The 19,618-nt window shown below is 41.0% G+C and overlaps 1 protein-coding gene across 9 annotated transcripts in view; it reads left to right on the top strand.

The window, feature by feature from the left end:
• The window catches only part of NCKAP5 (NCK associated protein 5), a 364,594-nt gene that overhangs the window by 173,890 nt on the left and 171,086 nt on the right, over positions 1-19,618 (top strand). For 5 of the 9 annotated variants that reach the window (XR_013774902.1, XM_079311235.1, XM_079311228.1 and 2 more), the window contains one exon: positions 862-921. Coding sequence is in view for 8 of the 9 variants with exons in the window: in XM_079311235.1 (XP_079167361.1) it covers positions 862-921 (60 nt within the window). In the remaining variant the exon portion in view is untranslated. Of the gene's footprint in view, positions 1-857; positions 922-19,618 lie in introns of all 9 variants that reach the window. The other 4 variants (XM_079311233.1, XM_079311234.1, XM_079311231.1 and 1 more) reach the window with 1 other exon arrangement.

Below are 19,618 nucleotides of genomic sequence, written 5' to 3'. Positions count from 1 at the left end.
ACAGGAGCACTGTCATTCCACAGGAATTAGCCAGGCATGTGCAGATTTTCCTTAGGAGGAATGGTTCCTGGGAAATGGTTTAAAGGCTATTTTTTTTTTTTTTTTCTACAAGTTTGGGAATGAAATACCATAGAGCAGTTAGCTGGATGAGAGTGACCCAGTCAGTGACAGGAGCATTTTCAGAGCCTGGGTCCTACTTCTGCCCTGGCTTGGCACCTTTGCCTGGGAGTTTCCCCAGGCTGTACAATGGGAAATTATCTTTCCTTTTCTATCTATGCTAATCACTACTTTTCATTCCTTTTTAACAACTTTTCAGTGTACTTGAAAATGTGTTGTGGTTGCCAAATCCTTAATTAAACAAATTAATTATTAGTTGAGTCGAGCCAAACATTTGTGTAAGGATCTTGCATGAAAAAAAGGCTAATTAAAAAAAAAATCTAATAATTCAGTAGTTGCAAAATGCATCAGAGTGTGTTTATATTAGTTTTAATTTCAATTTTATGCATGTATTTATTGATGATGCAACAGCCTTCTGGCATGTGTTAGTATGGTGCAGAATAAAGCTGATGTGCAGGGCTATAGAAAAATAAATAACACAATCTGATTTGCACAGTCTGTTTCCATATCACCAGCATGATGAGCTACTTTGTTGTTTGAATGAAGCAAATGATGTTTGGATTCAGCTTATTTATTGACAGCTCTGTCAAACTGCCATGAAATGAAACAATAATGCAGCCACTAAATATTCTGTGGGGGCAGGGGGAGGAGAGGGGCCCTGCTGGGGTTACCTCAGCAATGTGAAGGAATGCTGCCCTGGTGGGGAATGAGCTGCTACTGACAGGCTTTTCTTTCCTCAGGGAGAAGCTGTGTGTGGCTCGCCTGCAGAGGGAAGTTGCCCAGAGTAAGAGTGAAGGAGCCATGGTAAGCTGTGCCCATCTCTGCTTTGCAATCCTTGTCACTGCCTCAGGCCCTTGGCTTGGCTGAAGGTGGTCACCAGAGCATCCAGGCTGCCTTGGACACAACAAAGGGTTGCCAGTGATGTATTCATAAATGGAAACTCAAGGCTTGGCTTCCTTGGAAAAGCTGTTTCATTTTTCTGCTGATGGTCCTCACTGGAATTAGAAGGAGGCACAGAAAGGCAATTTCAGATGAAAAAGAAGTAGATTTCCTTTTCTGTTAAATCTTAGCCAGCCACAGAAAAATGAAAGAACACAAGCATGGAAGCTTAAAAAAAACCCCTACAATCTGATAATTTTGCAAATCATGTAATGCTCCTTGTATCTTCATTTTTCATGTACCAATTCATGAGATTAGCCTTGTGAGCAAAAGATGAAGTGGCAGATTTTTGGTTGACCGCAAACCTCAATTTATAGAGCAAGACTTATCTCTTCAAAACAATTTTCTTTAGGAGCCAACATGTGCTGAGTGTGCTTAATTACTTAATATCTGAGGAACTGTTCCCATCTGTTAAGGAGTTTGTTTGTCCCTATCTTCAGATAAAATGTCTTAAACTTCCATGGGATAGAGCAGTTATTCAAAAACCTTAAAACTCAAATATCCCCTTGAACATAAGTGGATGTGCCACTGATCTGAGTGTGTTGCACAGTTGGCTGTGAAAGACTTTGGTGGTCCCAAATTTGTTTCACTTGGTGGGGAGCAGCTGTGGAAGGTCTCTGGGGAGGTGATGCTCTGTGAACTGTGTGATGCAGGGTCCTTAAAATCCCACCTGCCTCCAGTGAGTGCCATTATAAACACTTAGTGATTAACACAGTGAGGTGAGATTTGGAAGGACCTAAATGACAGGTGGGAGAAACCAGCTCTGGGTTTATTGTTCTCAGCAAGGCCCCAGATGTGCCCAGCTCAGCTGTGGGAACCACTTCCCTCTCCCACCCCAATGTTCTTGCCCTTGGGATTTGCAGCATGGCTGGGCTGGCCACAAGGAGCCTTTGAGATGGGGTTTAAGCAGTTGTGAAGCCTGGCCCATGGGTAATGTGTGAGAAAGGGCACAGAAGTCCTGGAGGAACTGAGGAACAAACTTTTATCAGGTAAAGTTGCAATCCAAGAATCTGTGACTGAGATAAAACTCTTGCTGCCTCCAGGAGGAATTTTGCCTGAGGAAGGATGGCAAAGATCAGGCATTGGATTTGCAATTGCATTTTAGCTTTCAGTGTAAATAAATGTCAAAATCTGGGAAGAGCTATTTACTCTATTTGAAATATTTCCTTTATTTTTTAAAAAAACTAGCATTCCCTTGGAGGCATAGCAGTAATATAATATATTGAGTGTAAAATATACTTAGTGGGATAATCCAAGACTGTATGAAATGAGCAATCCTGATTAACCTTCTAAAGCTGGTAAGGCTTTTGGTATGTGCACCCACGTTGGGCTCTCCTCCCTTGCCTGTCAGACACTTCTTACGCCTTTCACTCTGGGTTTGTGGATCACTTCTCTCTGCTAACCAGGGTGTAATTTTGTATAATTTGTTGAGAGGCCAAGTGCTGTAACCCATTAGGAGCTGACAGGTAGCTCTGTGGGGGTGCAGTCTTCCCCCAAGGTAAATAGTGGGTAGTTTTTCCCTTCTTCCCCGAGGGGTAATGTGCACAATTATCCTGGAACTGGAGCCGAGAGCGAGCGCGCCTGTGGAGACGATTGCTTTGAAGCAGTTGATGTATGGAGCGTTCTTTGTGTCTCAGAGCTCAGAGCTGGTGATTTTAATATGAAACACAGCAGTCATTAATTAGCATTAATGAACTTGCGGGGCTGTGAGCAGTGTGAGGGTCCGGGGGCTGGAGTATCTGAACCCAGGGGACGGCAGGGATTAGGAAAGTGGCGTAGCTGCGTTCGCGGGGCTGCAGGGAGGAGCCGCTGCACACCCGGGTTTGGAGCAGCCACTTTACAGACACGGAGCGGGATTTCAGCGAGGGGTTCGGGGCAGGCAAGCCCTGGCAGGCGGCGGGGCTCCCTCCCGAGCAGCCTGCCCGGCCCATGTGCTGCTCTTTTCGGTGTGCTGGGCATCCCCCGGGGCCGCCAGCCAGCCACAGGGCGCCCGAGGGCTCGGCCGCGCTGTCACCGCCTGCACTCGGGATCAAAGCAGCGGCACCCCCGCAGCCTCCTCCTGAGCTTTAGTTAATCACTAATTAGCTAATCGCCTTTACTCGCTCCCGTTTTCTTTGTGTTTGTTGTGCTGGTTAGATCGGCATCAAGGTTTTCATGGAATCAGACCCTTCAATTGGGAATGGCGCAGGTGGCAGCACATGGCACCTTTAGTGACACCTTTAGTGACGCCTCTAGTGGCACCTCTAGTGGCACCTGCAGTGCCTTGCTGGGTCTCATGGACAGCATTTCTTGCAGTGTGAAACTGCAGAGAGCTGCCCTGCGTCCTGGGACTGTGCAGAGCATCATGCAAGCCTTTGGCAGGATGGCACCTCGTGTGATACCTACCAGAGTTTTCTGCTTCTTTAACAAAAAAATTGTTGGGGTTTTCTGTCACAGATAGGTGACGAGGGTACGAGGTGACCCCTCTGTGTAAAACATGCTCATTGTAAGGGTGAGCAGAGTCAGGGAGCAGGGAATGTCAGTGTGTCCTGTCCCTGTGTGTGCTGGAAGGTTTTGTGGGTCCCTGTGTGCTGCAGGGGGTGTTCCCTGTCCCACCCAACACCCAGGAACCACTGCAAGGTGGACACATACACAAAACCAATGACTAAAAACACAAAGCATGTGCTGTAGAACACTTACACTGTGGTGTCTTTGCTCAAGAAATGGGTCAGTGCATCTGTAAACATCTGGTGAATGATGATGATCCATGCAAGGAGAGGTTTTTCTGAGGCTGAAGATCAGTGTGTGTTGTGTGGTACCAGTGTGTGGGACTCACAGGGCTCCCCAAAAGAATTGGGCTTTTGATGTGTTCCAGAGTTACAGTTTTCCTGACTGATTTGTTGTTGGAAGGTATCACAGAAGATGAAATGAAGACACTTGTTTCAAGATAAACGATTACCACCAAAACCATACAAGTAATTTTGTAATATGTTTTTCTCATATGTTGGATTTATGATTTACTTGAATTGTGAACTGAATAATTCAGGCTGAATACTTGAAAATTGCTCAAGTTTCTTCATTTTATGAACCACCATCAGTAAATATTGATTGCTCACTATCAAAATGTGGAATTATTGCCAATCTATCCCTTGGAAGTTCCAAGCACTGTGCCAGGATTGCTGTTTGGCTCTCTCTGTCACTCCTGGTCTTTAATTTCATAAGTGTGCATGTTCACAATTTTCTTAGTCATGTCTCTTCTGACTCATCAGGGATGACTTTGGATGGCTCTTTTTTAAGGAAATGGAGATGATAAATTCATCTGTGTACACTCCTCACTGCATTTGATGGGGATTGTGCAGGTGTCTGTAGTGACAGAGATCCCATTATTAAAAGGAGCAGCTTTCAAAGCAAATCATGAGTTTATTTCAAAACATACTGAAGACTGAAAACCATGTTAGTCATCAAAGTATTTTTTATATATTTGAAGTGCATGAATTTACACCTTTGGACACAAAACATGATCAGGAAAAATGTTAATTTCTGTGAAATTTTCTTAACAATGAACAGTGCCAGGTTAGGAAAAATATGAGGAAAATGTTGACACACTTTAACAGTATTCTACTTTAACAGTAGAGTTCTTGTGGCAGAGCAAGTGTTGTTTCAGCAGAAACTAGTTTAAAAGCCTAAAATGAAGCAAAAGTATATACAATTACATTATGTTTTGATAACTTGAGTAGTTTAATAACTACCCAGAAAAAAAAGTGACATTTTATATATGATAACTTTATTTGTATCTATGCTATACAGTTATTGTTAGTTTGTTCTTTCCATCCAAGTCCTTCAGTTCAACCCTGTTTTCCATTAGTTCAGTGGCCTGTAACCTACATAAAAGAAATTGTACCACTCTGGCAATTTAGCTGTGAAGGTTAAAGTGGGATGCTGCTGCCTTTTACATCTACATGGGTTTCACTTAGGGTGGGCCCTAGGCTCTGGTTTACCATGTGTCCTGCTGCTTCTTTAAGTGATGCAAAGTGATTATCATGGGCTCTTCCTGGTACCAGTCTATTCCACACCTGCACCCTTTTGTTGGGAACACACCATGTTAAGTGAATGTTAGGTCCCCACTGAATAGGTTTCCACCCTCCAGTAATCCTTCTGCATTAGATTGATTTATGAATGTATCAGATTCTTTGTTAGCATGTAAACCACTAATTAATTTAAAGCTCTCTGTGGAAAAATTAAAGCTCTAGTTAAGGCTTTCAACAGGCTCAGATGGTGCTAATAATGGAAAAACAAGTTATATTAATGAGTTTTGATGTGATCAGCACAATTCTTGCTTTACAAACAGTTTTTGCAGTAAAACAGTGGAGACTGCAAGTTTTTAAATAAAGAGTGGAAGAAATAAAAAAGGCATAAAAACTCGCAGAGTCAGTAACATGTCCCATTATTGTAAGGAACTGAGTCACTTTTGCTTGTTACAACTTTCTTAAATGTAATGGGTTTAGATAAATGTAACAGCCTCCTCAAAAACCACAGAAAGTGCAAACGAGATCACTCTCTTGTTTCCAGATTGAAATATGAATTGTAATCAGCTTTGCAAAGATCTGCCTCTTCTCATCAAGTGCTGCCAAACTGGAGCGTTCACATGGAGATGGATGTGTTGAAGTGCAGAAAAGGTCTTGACTGAAATTGCATTAAAGTCAGCTGAAAGTTTAACTGTGTTCTCAGCTTTCCCAAATTCCCAGGGGGTTTGTCTGTAGTTTCAGTTGTTTGCTCTTTGCTCAAGTTCAGGCTTTTAGCGTGGGTGCTAGTTTTTGGTGAGAAGAGAGAGATCATACCCCAGCTCGATGGTGCTTTGTTGAGCTGAGTGAAATAAAAATAGAAAACAAATAATTTTTTAATTTTTTTTTTTTCCTGTAAAATGATGTGAGAAGCTGAAAATGCACAGGTAGAAAGGCAGTCTGTGATTGTAGGAAATAGGGCACTGAAGCACCAGCACCAGCCCCGTGGTCAGCACAGCAGCTGACATTAATGCTGCCCCATTAATCACCAGCAGGGTCAGCGTGCTCAGAGCCCCAGCTCCCAACATCTGCACTCTGTGCCAGGTTTCTAGGGAGGAGGGGATGCTGAGCTGCTCTGGAGCCAGGCTGCTGCAGATGGCAGCACAATGTCCTGCCACCAGCGCGGAGGCGCTCGCTGTCACCGCCTGATGAGTCCCTGCCGTCCCCTCCGGCCGGGGGAAGGCTGCTCCTGAGAAGCACCAGGTCATTTAAAAATAGAGGATATTTAGTAATAAATGAAGTGTTAAAGATGAGATACAAAAGGCTAAATGTTCTTTCCCACCTTCCGGGTCCTTATGTTCTCTGAAAACATCTATCTGTGCTTTAATTAGAAAGTAGCGGAGAGAGAGAGGCAAAGTAGCTGTTTTGAAATGTCTCATTGAATATTAAATATCCTAAACCAGAAAGAAGCAATCTGACCCTTGTGCTGCCCTCTCTGTGTAGCTGTGTATTTATGCACAGATAGCCCTGCTGTCTGGATCCTTTTTCTCAGAAACTTCATCACACAGCCCTCATGGAAACTCAGTGACATTAGTAGCAGCTTCAGCATCAATAATGATTATCGAAATTCTTTACAAGCCTGGTTTAATGCTCCTGGACCTCATTAGTTTTTCATACTTCATTAGGCCAAATGTCCTCATTCACAACTTCGCAGCTTCATCTTCAGTGGTTTTAAAATATAACCTTATGTCCTGGGTATCTTTTTTGTTTGCTTCAAGTTTACAAATACATGGATATTTTGAAATTCTGTATTTTAAAGGTGTTGTGAATTTAATAAGTAAGTCATTAAGTTTGAGTATGAGCTCTAATGCTTTTAGTAAGTAAAAGGTTTAGATACCAAAGTAGAAGTGTGAGTTCTTGTGAAAGTTGAAAAACATGAATGTTAATGTTTTTAGTAGAGGCTCCAGGACCGTGGTTGTAGTCAGTACTTAGACATAATAGAGCTATAGTAAGAATATTGCTTACATTTTTCAGATAGAACAAGATAGGTCGTATGTGTAGTTTATACGTAACATAGCATGTTAAAAAAACTAGAATTCTAATAGGTTGAGAAGTGGTGGTCTGAGTTTGTGTCTTAGCTTGTTGAAAAGATTCTGTATAACAGTATGTAATGGGGGGAGTTTGTGCTTTTTGCCATCATCTTTTCTGCTTTTCTGCCATTGCCTTTTTTGTTTTGTTCACCATCAACTCCAACACCCTAAAAGAAGATAAAAGCTGCCGCAGCAACATCAGCCCCACCAACACCTCCAGAAACAGCTTCTGCCTCTATTTAGAACTTTAAACTAAAACTTAGCATAAACTTTGATGTCTGTGACTGTGCGTTTTAACACTGATGTGCTTCTGCAGTAAATAACCTTTCAGCAACTATTAGCTGCTTCGCTCGTGTTAAAAAATAACCCAAAGTTAATGCCTAAAGCACCAGGCAGCCATAACCTCACAGTATTCTATATGATATAAGTGGCTGACACTCTCCTTTCCCAACGAGAGCCGATGGTCTCAGCTCAGAGCCGCCGCCCTTGTGTCGCTCTGGGACGGGGGGTGGTTCCAGGGCGCAGTTCATCCCGGCTCCAGGACAGGGAATGTCGCGGGGGTTCGGCGGCTCCGCGTTCCCCCGTGCGCCAGCAGAGGGCGCTGCAGCCGCGGGAAAGGCGGGTATTTAGTCAACGTAGAAAAGAAAAAAAAGTCAAACAGAATTATGTAGAAATCACTGAACAAGGGAAAAAGCCCAACATCAGAATGCATTTATATAAGGTCTGAAAGTAAAACAGAGGCAATCTGTAGAAAGCATGTCATATTGGCTAAGCTGCCCTCCAGAAGAAATTGCCATTTTTAGCTAACAAAGGCAGGGGATGTGCAAGCACAGAAAGGGCACAGCACTCTCACAGCATCCACGGGTGTATGGAATATCGGAGTGGCACTTGGCTCCAGTGTGCAGCAAATCCTGCATTATGACTGGGAGCAGATGGAACCTGCTCTAGGCAATACCTCACTGCCTAATGGGAGTGATGCACCCATGCACTAATAACAGTCAATTGCAGACATTTTCATATCAAAGGTTAAGCTCTGCAATCCTGAGCTCCTCCAGGCAATGGCAGGAGTTGACTCGAGTAAGCCACACACTCACTGGATTAATATTTTTGCAAGGGTGACCTGAATAGGGCCACCAATCTGCAGGCTGAAAAGGCAGAACATTTCTGGTCTGGTTTTAACTCATGCAAAAAAGGGATCTCAGGTAGGACTGAATTAGTCATAACATCTAAGGATGAGGAAGAGGAAAGGTGAATGTGTGCACTGGGCCAGCAGTTTTAATTTTATGCAAACTAGGAAGGAAAATTTATACAGATTAATAGTAGTGAAACTGCTGTGGTATAGTTGGTGTTGCAACTTTTTTCTTGAAGTACCTGGGGAAATTAGTGTGTTACAAGAAGCAAAAAAAGTTGCTAGATTTTGTTGGACTTGGTTTGTTTGTTTGTTTTTTTTTTTTGGTGGCCAGTAGTTAAACTATTACAGTAGAATTTATATTACCAGCAATTACTTCTGTTAAAGGTGTGTTTCCATTGCTAATTTTGCGAACAGAGAAAAACTAATTAATTTATCTTCTCAACACTTCCTTTAATTTTTTAATTAAAGATTTTTATTTTTTTTTTCCTGCATGGGGCTGGAAAGGTTACCAGGAGGGAGAGAAAGTTCCTGTGTAAGTAAGGACAAAATTTATACACCAAAGGTTGCTCAGTTGTGCTGCTTCTATTAATTTCCCATTTATTTAAATTCATGCAGTGTTCTTAGAGCTTGTTCTCTAAAGTCAGTGCTGACCCTTGAAACGAGTCAGCTCAAGCAGTGTTTTAAATTGCATGTGAGAATACAAACTCCTTACTGCAACAAGGCTTTGTTCAGCATCCAGTCCATGGAGCCCTGACCCATAACTGCTCCAAGAGAGCAGGGTAAGGTTCTGCTGGCTTGTCAGCTCCCTCTGGGCAGTGACACACCATAGGTATATAGAAAATAAGCTGTTGAGGGTGAATAAAAGAGAGACAGCAGAGATGGGAAAAACTCTTGGCCCATTTCTGACTGCTGAACTCTTGCAGGTAAACTATTATTGCAGGAAAACTATTTACAGCTCATCTGAAAAAGATTTGGACTTAATGGCACAAAGAATACTGTCCAAAATGTAAAGTCCCATGAGCTTTTTGTTGTTTTTCTCTTGGCAGAGCATAATCACATCTTTCTACAACTTCTCTCCAAGATTTAAAATAAATATTAAAACGTAGTAAGGAAGTGATGTCTTCCTGTACTGTTCAGCTTTGTACAGTTTCATGTAATTTGGGCAACTGTGATTCTTGCTGTCCTTTCTCTCTCAACTCCAGTTCTCATACACTTTAATTCAGTTTTTGCTTTGTCAGGAATTTGCTTTTACATACTTTGTGTTTGTTTTGGCTCCGTGTCCATTGCATTGTGATAAGGCATCTTTTGATATTCTACGGGATCTTTTATAATGAAGATCTCATGACACAGTTTTCCAAGTCTGGAACTGGTGATCAGACTTGCTTGCATGTCCTGCAAGAGGAGGCTGTCTAGACTGTGGGAATGACTGTGATGTTTGGATTGTGTTATTTCCATACCACTTGGCATGATGCACTCTGTAGTTAGTCTGGAAATTAATGAAAGTGCCAGGCCTGGTGCACAGCCTTACCTGGCTGGGAAGTGGCTTTTCTTCCTCCTCCAAACTACATGGAAAAGTTGTGCCTTCTGTGTAGCACCTTGCTGTGTGACTGCAAATAACCAGGTGCTTAAAACCCCTCTTTACTGCATTCATTAATGGCCATGTTCTTTAACTTTGCTGTTCTATAAGGCCTGTAATTACCTCTGCCACCTAAATCCTTTATAGTCTTGGAAAATACCTAGTTTCTGATCTAAATAGCTAATTTGTAAAACAAGCTTTGTTCTGACTCTTGTGCTGTTTGTCTGTTTGCCTATGTAGGTAGTAAACTCTGGGGAAGAGGCAGGGTCTTCTAAATAGTGCTGATTGATGCTTGGATCCTGGAGTGCTGGTGTGCCATGAACAGTCACAGCCCAGGGGCTTGGAATGAATAGTGAAGGGGATTTGGCTCAGTGTGTGCTGTTCACACAACTGTCATTGTGTAATTACATCTTTATGATGCACATTTGTGATTGGCATCCATGGTGACATTGCTTATTTAGAAATACTTTCTGAATGTTGGGGAAAAATCATTATCTCTTGGGAACATCCTGTTGCTGTTGGTAAGTATTAAAAAGTGCCCTGTGGCAGTGGCTGGCACAGTTTTCCATATAAGAAACTTTTTCCATGGATGTCTCTAGAGGAGCTGGTCAGAATTTCCAGGTGCTTGTTGGAAATCTTGAGTTATGTACTACTTGCTGATGTCATTCATAATTAACCACCTCAAAAGGGAAAACTTGTGATGTAGGAGATACCGTCAGAAAATACATGCACCCAGTGAGAAGTTGAAAATTAATTTCACACTAGAACTAGACTCTGAGAGTTGTTAGCTCTCATGGTCTAATAGATTTCCAGTGCCTGTATCTTCCATCAGTGCACAAGGGAAAGCTGTTCACAATTAGGTGGGAGGATATGAGTGGAAGTCAAGGTGTGAAGACTGCATGTGATCTAACACACATCAGAAGGAAGAGCTTGAGAAGGAACACGAGCAGGTGAGCAGAAATACTCTTGTGAACCGCAAGAAACAGGAATATCAGCTCTGGAAAAGTGTTTAATGTGTAAAGGGAGACAGGAAGGATAAACTTTTCCTAGTTTTGCTCTCTGGCTTACAGTTGGATGCCTGGGCAGGAGCAGGACCAGCAGTACTCTCTGGCATTGGTCTCACAAAATGCACAGCAGCTGGACCTGAACCAAACCCCTGTGCTCCAGATTCCCAGGAAACCAGCTCTGCCTGCGTGGTCATTTGCAGTGTGGGTGGTTCTTCTCAGCCCCATTTAGACAAATCTGTTCATAATTCTCCTGTATTGAATTTGATGTCAAACTTATTGGTTTGAGTGAGTGACAGCAGCTGTTTGTTTCAGCAATACATTGCAGGAGTCCCCAGAAGCACTGGGAAAAAGCAAATCTCCTGTTCCGTAAATGTGCAGCAAAAATATATTTTTTGCCAAAAATTAAAGACTATATAATTGCAAGGAGTTTGCTAAGCCATTCTTCACACTCCTGGTGCCCAGTGGTCTGTGCCCAAACTGGCATGGCTGAGACTCAGGAAGCCTCACTGAGCTGCCCTGGTTCAGGGAAAAGGGGTCACTCCCCTGCTTTTGAAGTGTCTGCCCCAGTGAAAGACTAGGGAGCTGTTCGTGCAAATTATCTGAAAATTAAGTGTGCTGGCCAAAATGTACTAAAAATCCAGTATGACTCTCCTGACTCCTGTTTCAGTGCTCTATGTGGCAGAAAATGTTCGTGGAAAGTCTTGAGTTTTAATTATGTGATTATGTCTTTTATTGTTCAGGAGCAGAACTTCTGCTCAGTCTAATAACTGCTGATTTTTTTTCAACTAATGCTGAAGGTGGAAGTGGCAGAAGAGGGTAGAGCTGCACTACTTGGTTCTAGTAGTTAGTTTCTTCTGAAGAAAAGGAAACATATTTACTTTTTCTCTTCAGGAGTATCAAGCTAACACTTAAAGTTGTCAACACTCACTATTAAGTTGAAAAAAGCCAGATTGGTTTTTTATGTCTTAAATGAGATGTGTATGTGACTATATGCAATTAATAGATGAGGAAAAACTAGGGTTAAATCCAGTAAAACAGATATATCCTGTATTAAAAAAAAAGAAAATTAAAAAAAAAAAAGTGGTAATAAAGACCAGAAGAGTTTTTATATCTGTTTCTGAACTCCATCTGCACCAGTGTATTCAGGCTACTTGTTCTAGCAAGAAAGGAAATTAAAAGAGTAGAACCTCTAAAGGCTGGCACTTAAAATTGAGCTGAATTTGATTTCTGGAAACACAAATAGAAATTCAAATGGACATATTACTGAAAAGTGATAATGCAAAATTATATCTGGTGTAGACAAAGTCTTTCAGTTACTTTATTTTGACCAGCAAATGAATTAAAAACTGCATGAAAAATTGTTATTTGAGTTTTTCATGTTCTGCCAGGTATTTCAAACTCAGGCTGGCCCCTGAAAGTTGAGTCAGTTCTTGTGAGTGTGTGTGTGTTGTCAGCACTAATAAAAGCTTTTGTAGTGACAGCTCTGTTCAAAATACCATAGAAGATGTGCCAGCTAACAGAAAAACCACAGCATTTCCCTATTGCCTATGGCAGTGCCTGCAGTGCTGGAGGGTAAATATGGAAAACAGACACATTTGTCAGAAAACTAAAGCTGTAGGACTCTGGAATTCATGCAAGGAACAGCTGAGTAAATAAGGTACCTTTTTTTGCAGTTACTTACCAACCATAAATGGACTCTACAAGTGGACAGAGAAAAACTGTAATAAGATCTGACATGTTCATGAGGAATGATGTAAAGAGCCTGAGGAAAAGAAATGCTGTATGGAAAGGTAGCAGCAAAGTAGTGAAGCCAGAGGTGTTGAATGTGTCAGCTGAGAAAGGCAAATAGAAGAGTGTGTGTGAAAATGAAAATATTGGAATATCCCAGACCTGTGGGGGGCTGATGGCACTGCAAACAGCTCTGAGCACATCTCATGACTGGCATGGTTAAGTTCCACTTCTCTCAGCTTCATAAATTTCCTTTAACCTTAGATCTATTTCAATTAACTCCTTGACATCCTATTCACTAACAGGAAATACAAGCACATTAATGAGAAGTGCAAAAAGTGAAGAAGCCCGAACTCTCCCCAGCATCAGGGCAAAAAACCTCATGCTATCCTAGTCTGTGAGTAAATCCCAGAGCTCCCTGGAGCACCAGAGTTCCACAGACCAATCTGTTCAAGCCAAATCAAACTCTCAGAAGTGTGTTTTTTCCTGGTGCTTATCCTGTGTTATCCTGCTGCCTTAGCTCCTATCTCACTAGCCCAGGTCCAAGAGGAAACGCTTGATTCAGCCCCGTGCTCGTTTGTTCTGTGAGCATTCAGTCCTTCAGAAAAGAAACCATTTCTATCATCTAAAGGCCATGCTGGCCAGTGACAGGGGGCAGGCACACAGGCACTGCAGATAAGCAGGAGGCGTTTAGGATGCGGCTGTGTCCCTGCTGGGGGTTACTGTCACCCCGGCTGAGCGGGCTGGGATGAGCTGCTGCTCCATCTTCTGCTTCATTGCACCACCCACCAGGTCACTTCAAAGCCCTGCTGGGGGCTCAGTTAAGCCTTGCCTTGTTCCTGTGCTGAGCCTCAGGCAATTCTCTGCTGACTGGAGAGGCTGGTGACCTGCAGCTGCTGGCCAGGATCAGGCTGGAGCAGCGACCTTGGCCACCAGCACAGCTGGTCCAGAGCACACCTGGTGTTGGCTCAGCCCTCCTGGTTACTGTGTCCCCTGCACACTTCAGGGACTGTAGCAGTAAATACTGCATTGCTTCATGTGGATTCCATAGGTTAAAATCCATACCAGGTGTACAAGTGCACCATGAGTGACACGTCACCTTTCATTGACTTTTTTTACCTGTCCCTTCTCTTCTGCCCTTTCACAAATTTTGTTTTATTTCTGCTGCTCCCTATTTCACTGCAACAAGTTCTTTGAAATGGACAGGCATTAATGTTTGAGGAATCACAATCCAACATGACTATGAATTCATGGTTTTCCATTTACTTCTCTCCCCCCATGCTGTCTGGCCTGCACAGCCATTTGCAAGTATGTAAAAACCAATACTGTTCTGTGGTTATGTTTACATAGTGGCTTATCAAAATATTATTACTTGGTTAAAATGAATTTAAATAAATCTTCTGAGTCTGAGCTGACCACTGTTTGCCACAGTCTTCTGTAGACGCTCTGAACAATGAAGACAGGACCTGACTTTTGCCTGACTTTTTAAATACCCTTGTAAATCTTTCTAGCTGTGGGAAACACTGGTTTTCAAACCTCCAGAATTCTCTTCACTCCCTCCTCAAATCTATGTCTAGGCTGAAATTTCATCCAAACTGACAGCAATTACCTATTACTTAGCTTTAGGAGAAACCAATGCCACATCAAAAATGAAAGGTAATCTCAGCAAGTGGAAGTGTGGAAATTGCCCTAAACCACGTGGCCTAAGGCTCCTCTCGTGCTCCTTCCCAGAGCACAGCTGTTGCTGTGGGTCACAAACAGTCCAAAAAACTTGTAATGCACTCGAGAGAGCTTCACACAAACCTCCTGGCCTTTGTTGCAAGACTTCTGATCCAAGAGGGAGTTTCTGCTTGCCAAATATAGATAGAAAATATCCCATGAGGTCAGGCACATTCTTGGATCCTGGATCCTTCTTGGATCATTTATTTCTTATCTTTGGGTTCATTTATTTCTTATCTTTGTGAGTGGGGAGTTTGTCCCATGGCCTGTTTGTTCAGATAAATCCAGAAAGTGGCTGAGCAGCTTGCAGTCTGTCATCAGGAGAACACTCATCTCTGAACTCTCAGTCTGTGGCATTTAGATGTGCAAACACAGGTTATACCTGTGTTAGAGTTAATGTTTTGGTGCCAATTTTATTTATTCACAGGTTTAGTTTTGTTCTCATGATAAACTCAAGTTCCAAAACCTCAGTTCTATTTCTGTGAGCTGGAGCTTTTGTTTTGCCAGACAACATTTTACCTTCTGTTTTCTTCATTGCTATGTTGCTATCCCTTCAGGAAATGTTTGGGAATTGCAGATCTGATAGCAAATGGTAGGAGAGTCAAACAACTGACACTTTGCTGGCCCAGGTGGGTTGGCTCTTACAAGTTGTTTTCTACACAAGCTCTTTTGTGCTGTTCTATGGTTCAAACACCATTATTGTAAAACTTCTGGAATCAAACAAGTGGGAAAGATAAACAGAGGCTGGGGATATTTTTGCTTGTTTGCAGCAGAATTGGAAAAGGCTCTTTGTAAACAAGTTACCTTGGTTATAAAACTGTGTTTCTAATAAGATATTGCAAATACCCAGTATAGGAAACTAAAGAGCTTTATGCCTAATTAGAATCTTAAAGTAATTAATGCAAGTCACCTTACCAAAAAAAGCATGTAGCAAAGGGCTTGAAATTGTAATTGCTCATTATAATATAAGATGTTTCAGGAATTTTTTTTCCTTGTATTACCTTGCATAGCCACTGTTTCTAATTTTGGTATTTACAGAGCTTTTTACTTCACACTTTTGAATACTAGGTATTCGTATGGATTATGTCTATCTTAATGCAGTTTGCAAGTTTTTATTTGAACTTGAAAAACATTTAATTATGTTTAATTTAGAGAAATGAGATTTCTTTAATTGCTGTCTGTAGAAGCTATTAGGAGCTCAATTACATTTGAAAATTCATTTTTAAAAGTGTTATCATTTAAAGATTACTAATTAAAAAAAATATCATTACTTGCCTATGTGGGACGTTCAGGTTCACTAGTAGTATTCTCTCTACATCTGTAAATATAAGAAAATAATAATATAAGAAATATAATATAAGAATATAATATAAGAAATATATAAGAAAATAATATTTAAAATGAAGAAATGAATTTTGCTAGGACCTGAAGCAAGTTTTCAAAACTGGGCTGTTAATTGTGAATTTTACCAAATAGCAGGTTTTATTAGGGAGACAAGATTTCCAAAATGTGTGTTACATGCCTACACTCAGCTGTGCAGAGATGAGCTCTAGGAAGCTGAGGGAATGATGTGCTGGGTGCTCCAGCTGCCTGTGCATGTGCTGCTGTCAGGGGCTCTGTGTCTGCAGCTGTCAGCTGCTCAAACACATCCACAGGCTTCACCTCAGCCTCTTCATTTCTGGAGGACTGTGAGGGGGATTTTTTGCTATTTAATTTCTTTTCCCAAGGTGACTGTGATTTTTTTGTGGCCTGTCATTGGGTATTTCACAGAAATAAAGAGCAGTCAGAGTTGCCTTTTGGAGCACTGGCTGCTCAGCACAGCTCCTGGAGGGGATGGGCACACATTGTGCTCACTATCCAGCTCTAAGCCAAAAGGTTTTATGAGTTATTTTATTTTTTTCCCTTGTAAAATAAATGTTATCACAACTCCAGCTATATATATACAGTAGTGCTGGTGTAATAGCCTACCTAATTCAGATTAATTGTAGGCTTGCAATGATAAAGGAGCTTCAGCACAGCAGTTATTCTGTCTCACAGATGCAATTAAAACCATATCAAAGCAGTATAAATAATGCTAAATTAAGTTGCTGTCCTTCCACATGGTGGCAATTTTGAGCTAGTGCACAATGAAAGCTAGCATCTTATTTTGTTCAGAAGGAGTAACTACACCAAGAAACAGTTTCTAATTTCCTTGAATTGCTCTGGAGCAACGTTATCACCCAACAATATGAAGTGTGTAAATTACTGTCACCAAATATCAATAATAATAATAATAATAATAATAATAATAATAATGTTAGTAATAATAATAATTTCCTATTTTGTTATTCATCTCAGAGGCAAGACAAGCTTGAGGTTTACATCTGAAAGTCATGGGATACGTGTGCTCATCTGAGATAAAGCCAAAGAGACAGATGTACTAGCATATAGAAATTTCATAGTGGAAAATGAATGATTTGCTTCAAATTATTTAATTTTAACTGGTTTCAAGGCATTTTTAGAAAATTCTAAACCAAATTATTTAGTGTCAGGTAGATTTTCCTCTGGTTTTTTTGGGCAGCCTGTCATTTTGGGAGGAAAATGCTGTTCTCAAGAACCATCATTTTTTCTTACTGGTATGAAAAAGCTAGAAAATACCAGCCTAAAATTAGGATACTGCTTTTTATACTATTTATATCTTACTGTTGCAAAGCTGTAGCAGGAATAAGTTTAAAGAAAATGGTTACATCATAAAATAATTGGGGACAAAAGTAGAGGCTTAATATAAACCAAGGAAATTTCTTCCTTGGTCTCTGTAATACCAGTCTGTCAGGTGAAAGGTGAAATGAAAAAAATTTGTTTTGATTGCAAAACAGCCACACCTCATCATTAACTTTATTATTTTGAAGAGACATGGAAATAAAGCTACCTCTCCCTCCATGAACCTTCCAAGTGTTTATGTTATTGCAGTTTTTGCTTCAGTGCTTCACTGTGCTTTAAATGCACCTGTAGCTTCATCCCTGGGAAGGCTTTGGGTGTTTAAGTCTATTTGTCAGTACTCCCAGTGTAGCTGGAAAAGGTACCAGGGACAAAAGCATATTAACTGTCACTGTTGGAAAGCCCTGCTTTCAATAGCTGATTAATTTAATAAATCTTTCTTCACACAAATGATTCAGCTGTAAAGCAGCCTGTAAAAATTGTAATAAGCACAATGAGCAGTGCACTTCTTCTCTCCCCATTCTTTGGGGGAATGTTGTTCATGCTGACTAAGTCCACTACAAAGAATGCTGCAATGTTCTGCAAAGTTGTTTGTCAGTGCCTGGGTTTATTTTTGCAGAGGAGTATTGATTACAGAATGAGAAACATTTGGTTTAACAGGGATCGATGAGTAGCAAACAAAGGACACTGAAGTTTGACTCATTTTAATTTGAACAAAAATACAGTACCCAGTGCAATTCATGGTGAAATAAAAAATGATGTATGCTCTCTGGTTTTTAATCACATTTCTTTCCTGTCATTTGTGAGTGAAATAGGTTCAGATAGAGGATGTACTATCCTGTGTGCTGGATTTGGGACCAGGCTGCACATGAGGAGTTTGGGGGGAGGGGACTGGGTTTGGCAGGAGGGGGACAAGCAAGTTCACCTGCCTCTGGAGAGAGGTGAAAACCTCACCAAGAGATTCCACCCACATTCTGTGTAAGAGACATGAGTGCAAACCACCTTGGACTCCCTGATCTGTTTGATTTGCAAGGCCCAAACACCAACTCTCAAAAAATACCTGTAACACAGAGAACACTTGTCCTCCCCTTTGCCCAACTGCTTGGGCTGTGAGCAGCTGGGCTCAGGTGTGTTCTGTGACACTTGAACAAATCATTTTTGATCACCAGGCATTTTGTTGGGAGAATTAAATATTTATTGCATTAGAAAGAATGAGTTACTTTGTTAAACCAACTTGGAGAGCAAGTTGCAAATACCAGTTTCTATTTCAATTAATATTTCACAATTAATTATTGAAAAATGGAACTGCTTCATCATCCTTCTCTCATCTCTTGTCCCAGGCTGTTCTGTGGCTCCTGCCTGCAGCAGTCTTTCAAAAGGGCATACAATGGTGATAAAATAGTGGGCTTGAATACTTTGAATGTGTGTATATTCATTCATAACAGTATTGGGCATTGACTTGCTAGAAAACCTAATTTTAGTGTGCTTCTAGTAGCTGCTATTTGTTTGCTTCATTCAGTTGTCATTGTTGTCTGTTCAGTGGCTGAATTCTCTCTGGCTCGTGGGATGTTGTGTTGTAAACCAAGCTATGAATCTGTTAAATAATGACTTTTATGGCAAGGTATCAGAGGCACAGCATTAGAAAATGTATTAAAAATAAATACATAAAGACTCAGTTTGGGTTAGCAATGACTTAATGGTACTTCAAACTCTAAACCAAAAAATATTTTAATCTTTTCTTGCCATCATTTAAATTCATTGGAAAGTATCTATTTGAAATCAATATTAATTACACAGAAATTGTGACCCTCTTTAGCAAATGCTTTAAAGTAGTTGTTAAAATTTTAATGTGAAGGTTATTAGCCTGATTTTGGGTAAAATTAAGTCTGTGCTAAATATTCTCATGTAGACGTTTTTTGACAAAATATTAGTCCCATGTTTGCATAATTAGCAGCACCATAGTAAACCCTTTCTTATGATGCACAGGGGAAGCAGAGAACAAATTCAAGACTAGAGGATTCTTATTTCTACTTAATCAGTAGCTCTTTCCCCTATTCATAACATAACCTTAATGATGAGATTGCCTGTGTGCCCCTCTTAGGACATTTTTGGTATTTGAACTAATCAGTCAGGTTACATCTTGCTGATCTGAAGAGTTGCTTTTCATAAGACCCAAGGATAAGCTAAACAGAAGGAGGGAGCAGGTCCTGGTAAGTGTTGGGCTGTCCCTGATGGATAGCAGTGCCCCTTACAGCCTGCATGGTGTGTGTGTGTGTGTGTACCCCACACCTCTAATTTTTCACTTGCACTCATCTTTAGTTTTAAATCTTGATGTATGGCCACATTTTTCTTTAACATAAAAATAAAATTATTGATTATGATGGCATAATTTTTAATGTGAAACATAAATTAACAAGTTAGAAAAGAAAATTGCTCTGATATAGTCTGACCTCAGCCTTGGGTCAGCTTTGCTCCTTCTCTCCATCCTCAGGAAGACCTGGGGGACAAAAAATTGCAAAAAAGTTCCTACACCAGCATAAAGGCAGGGAGATAGAGAATTTTGGAATGAGAAATCAGCTTGAGTTACTGAAATGCTTGACCCTCATGAGGAGAAACACTGAGTACTTCTCTGA

The sequence above is a fragment of the Erithacus rubecula genome, assembly GCF_903797595.1.
Source record: "Erithacus rubecula genome assembly, chromosome: 8".
In the NCBI taxonomy this organism is placed as follows: Eukaryota; Metazoa; Chordata; class Aves; order Passeriformes; family Muscicapidae; genus Erithacus; species Erithacus rubecula.
This window is presented reverse-complemented; position numbering and strand designations above follow the sequence as displayed.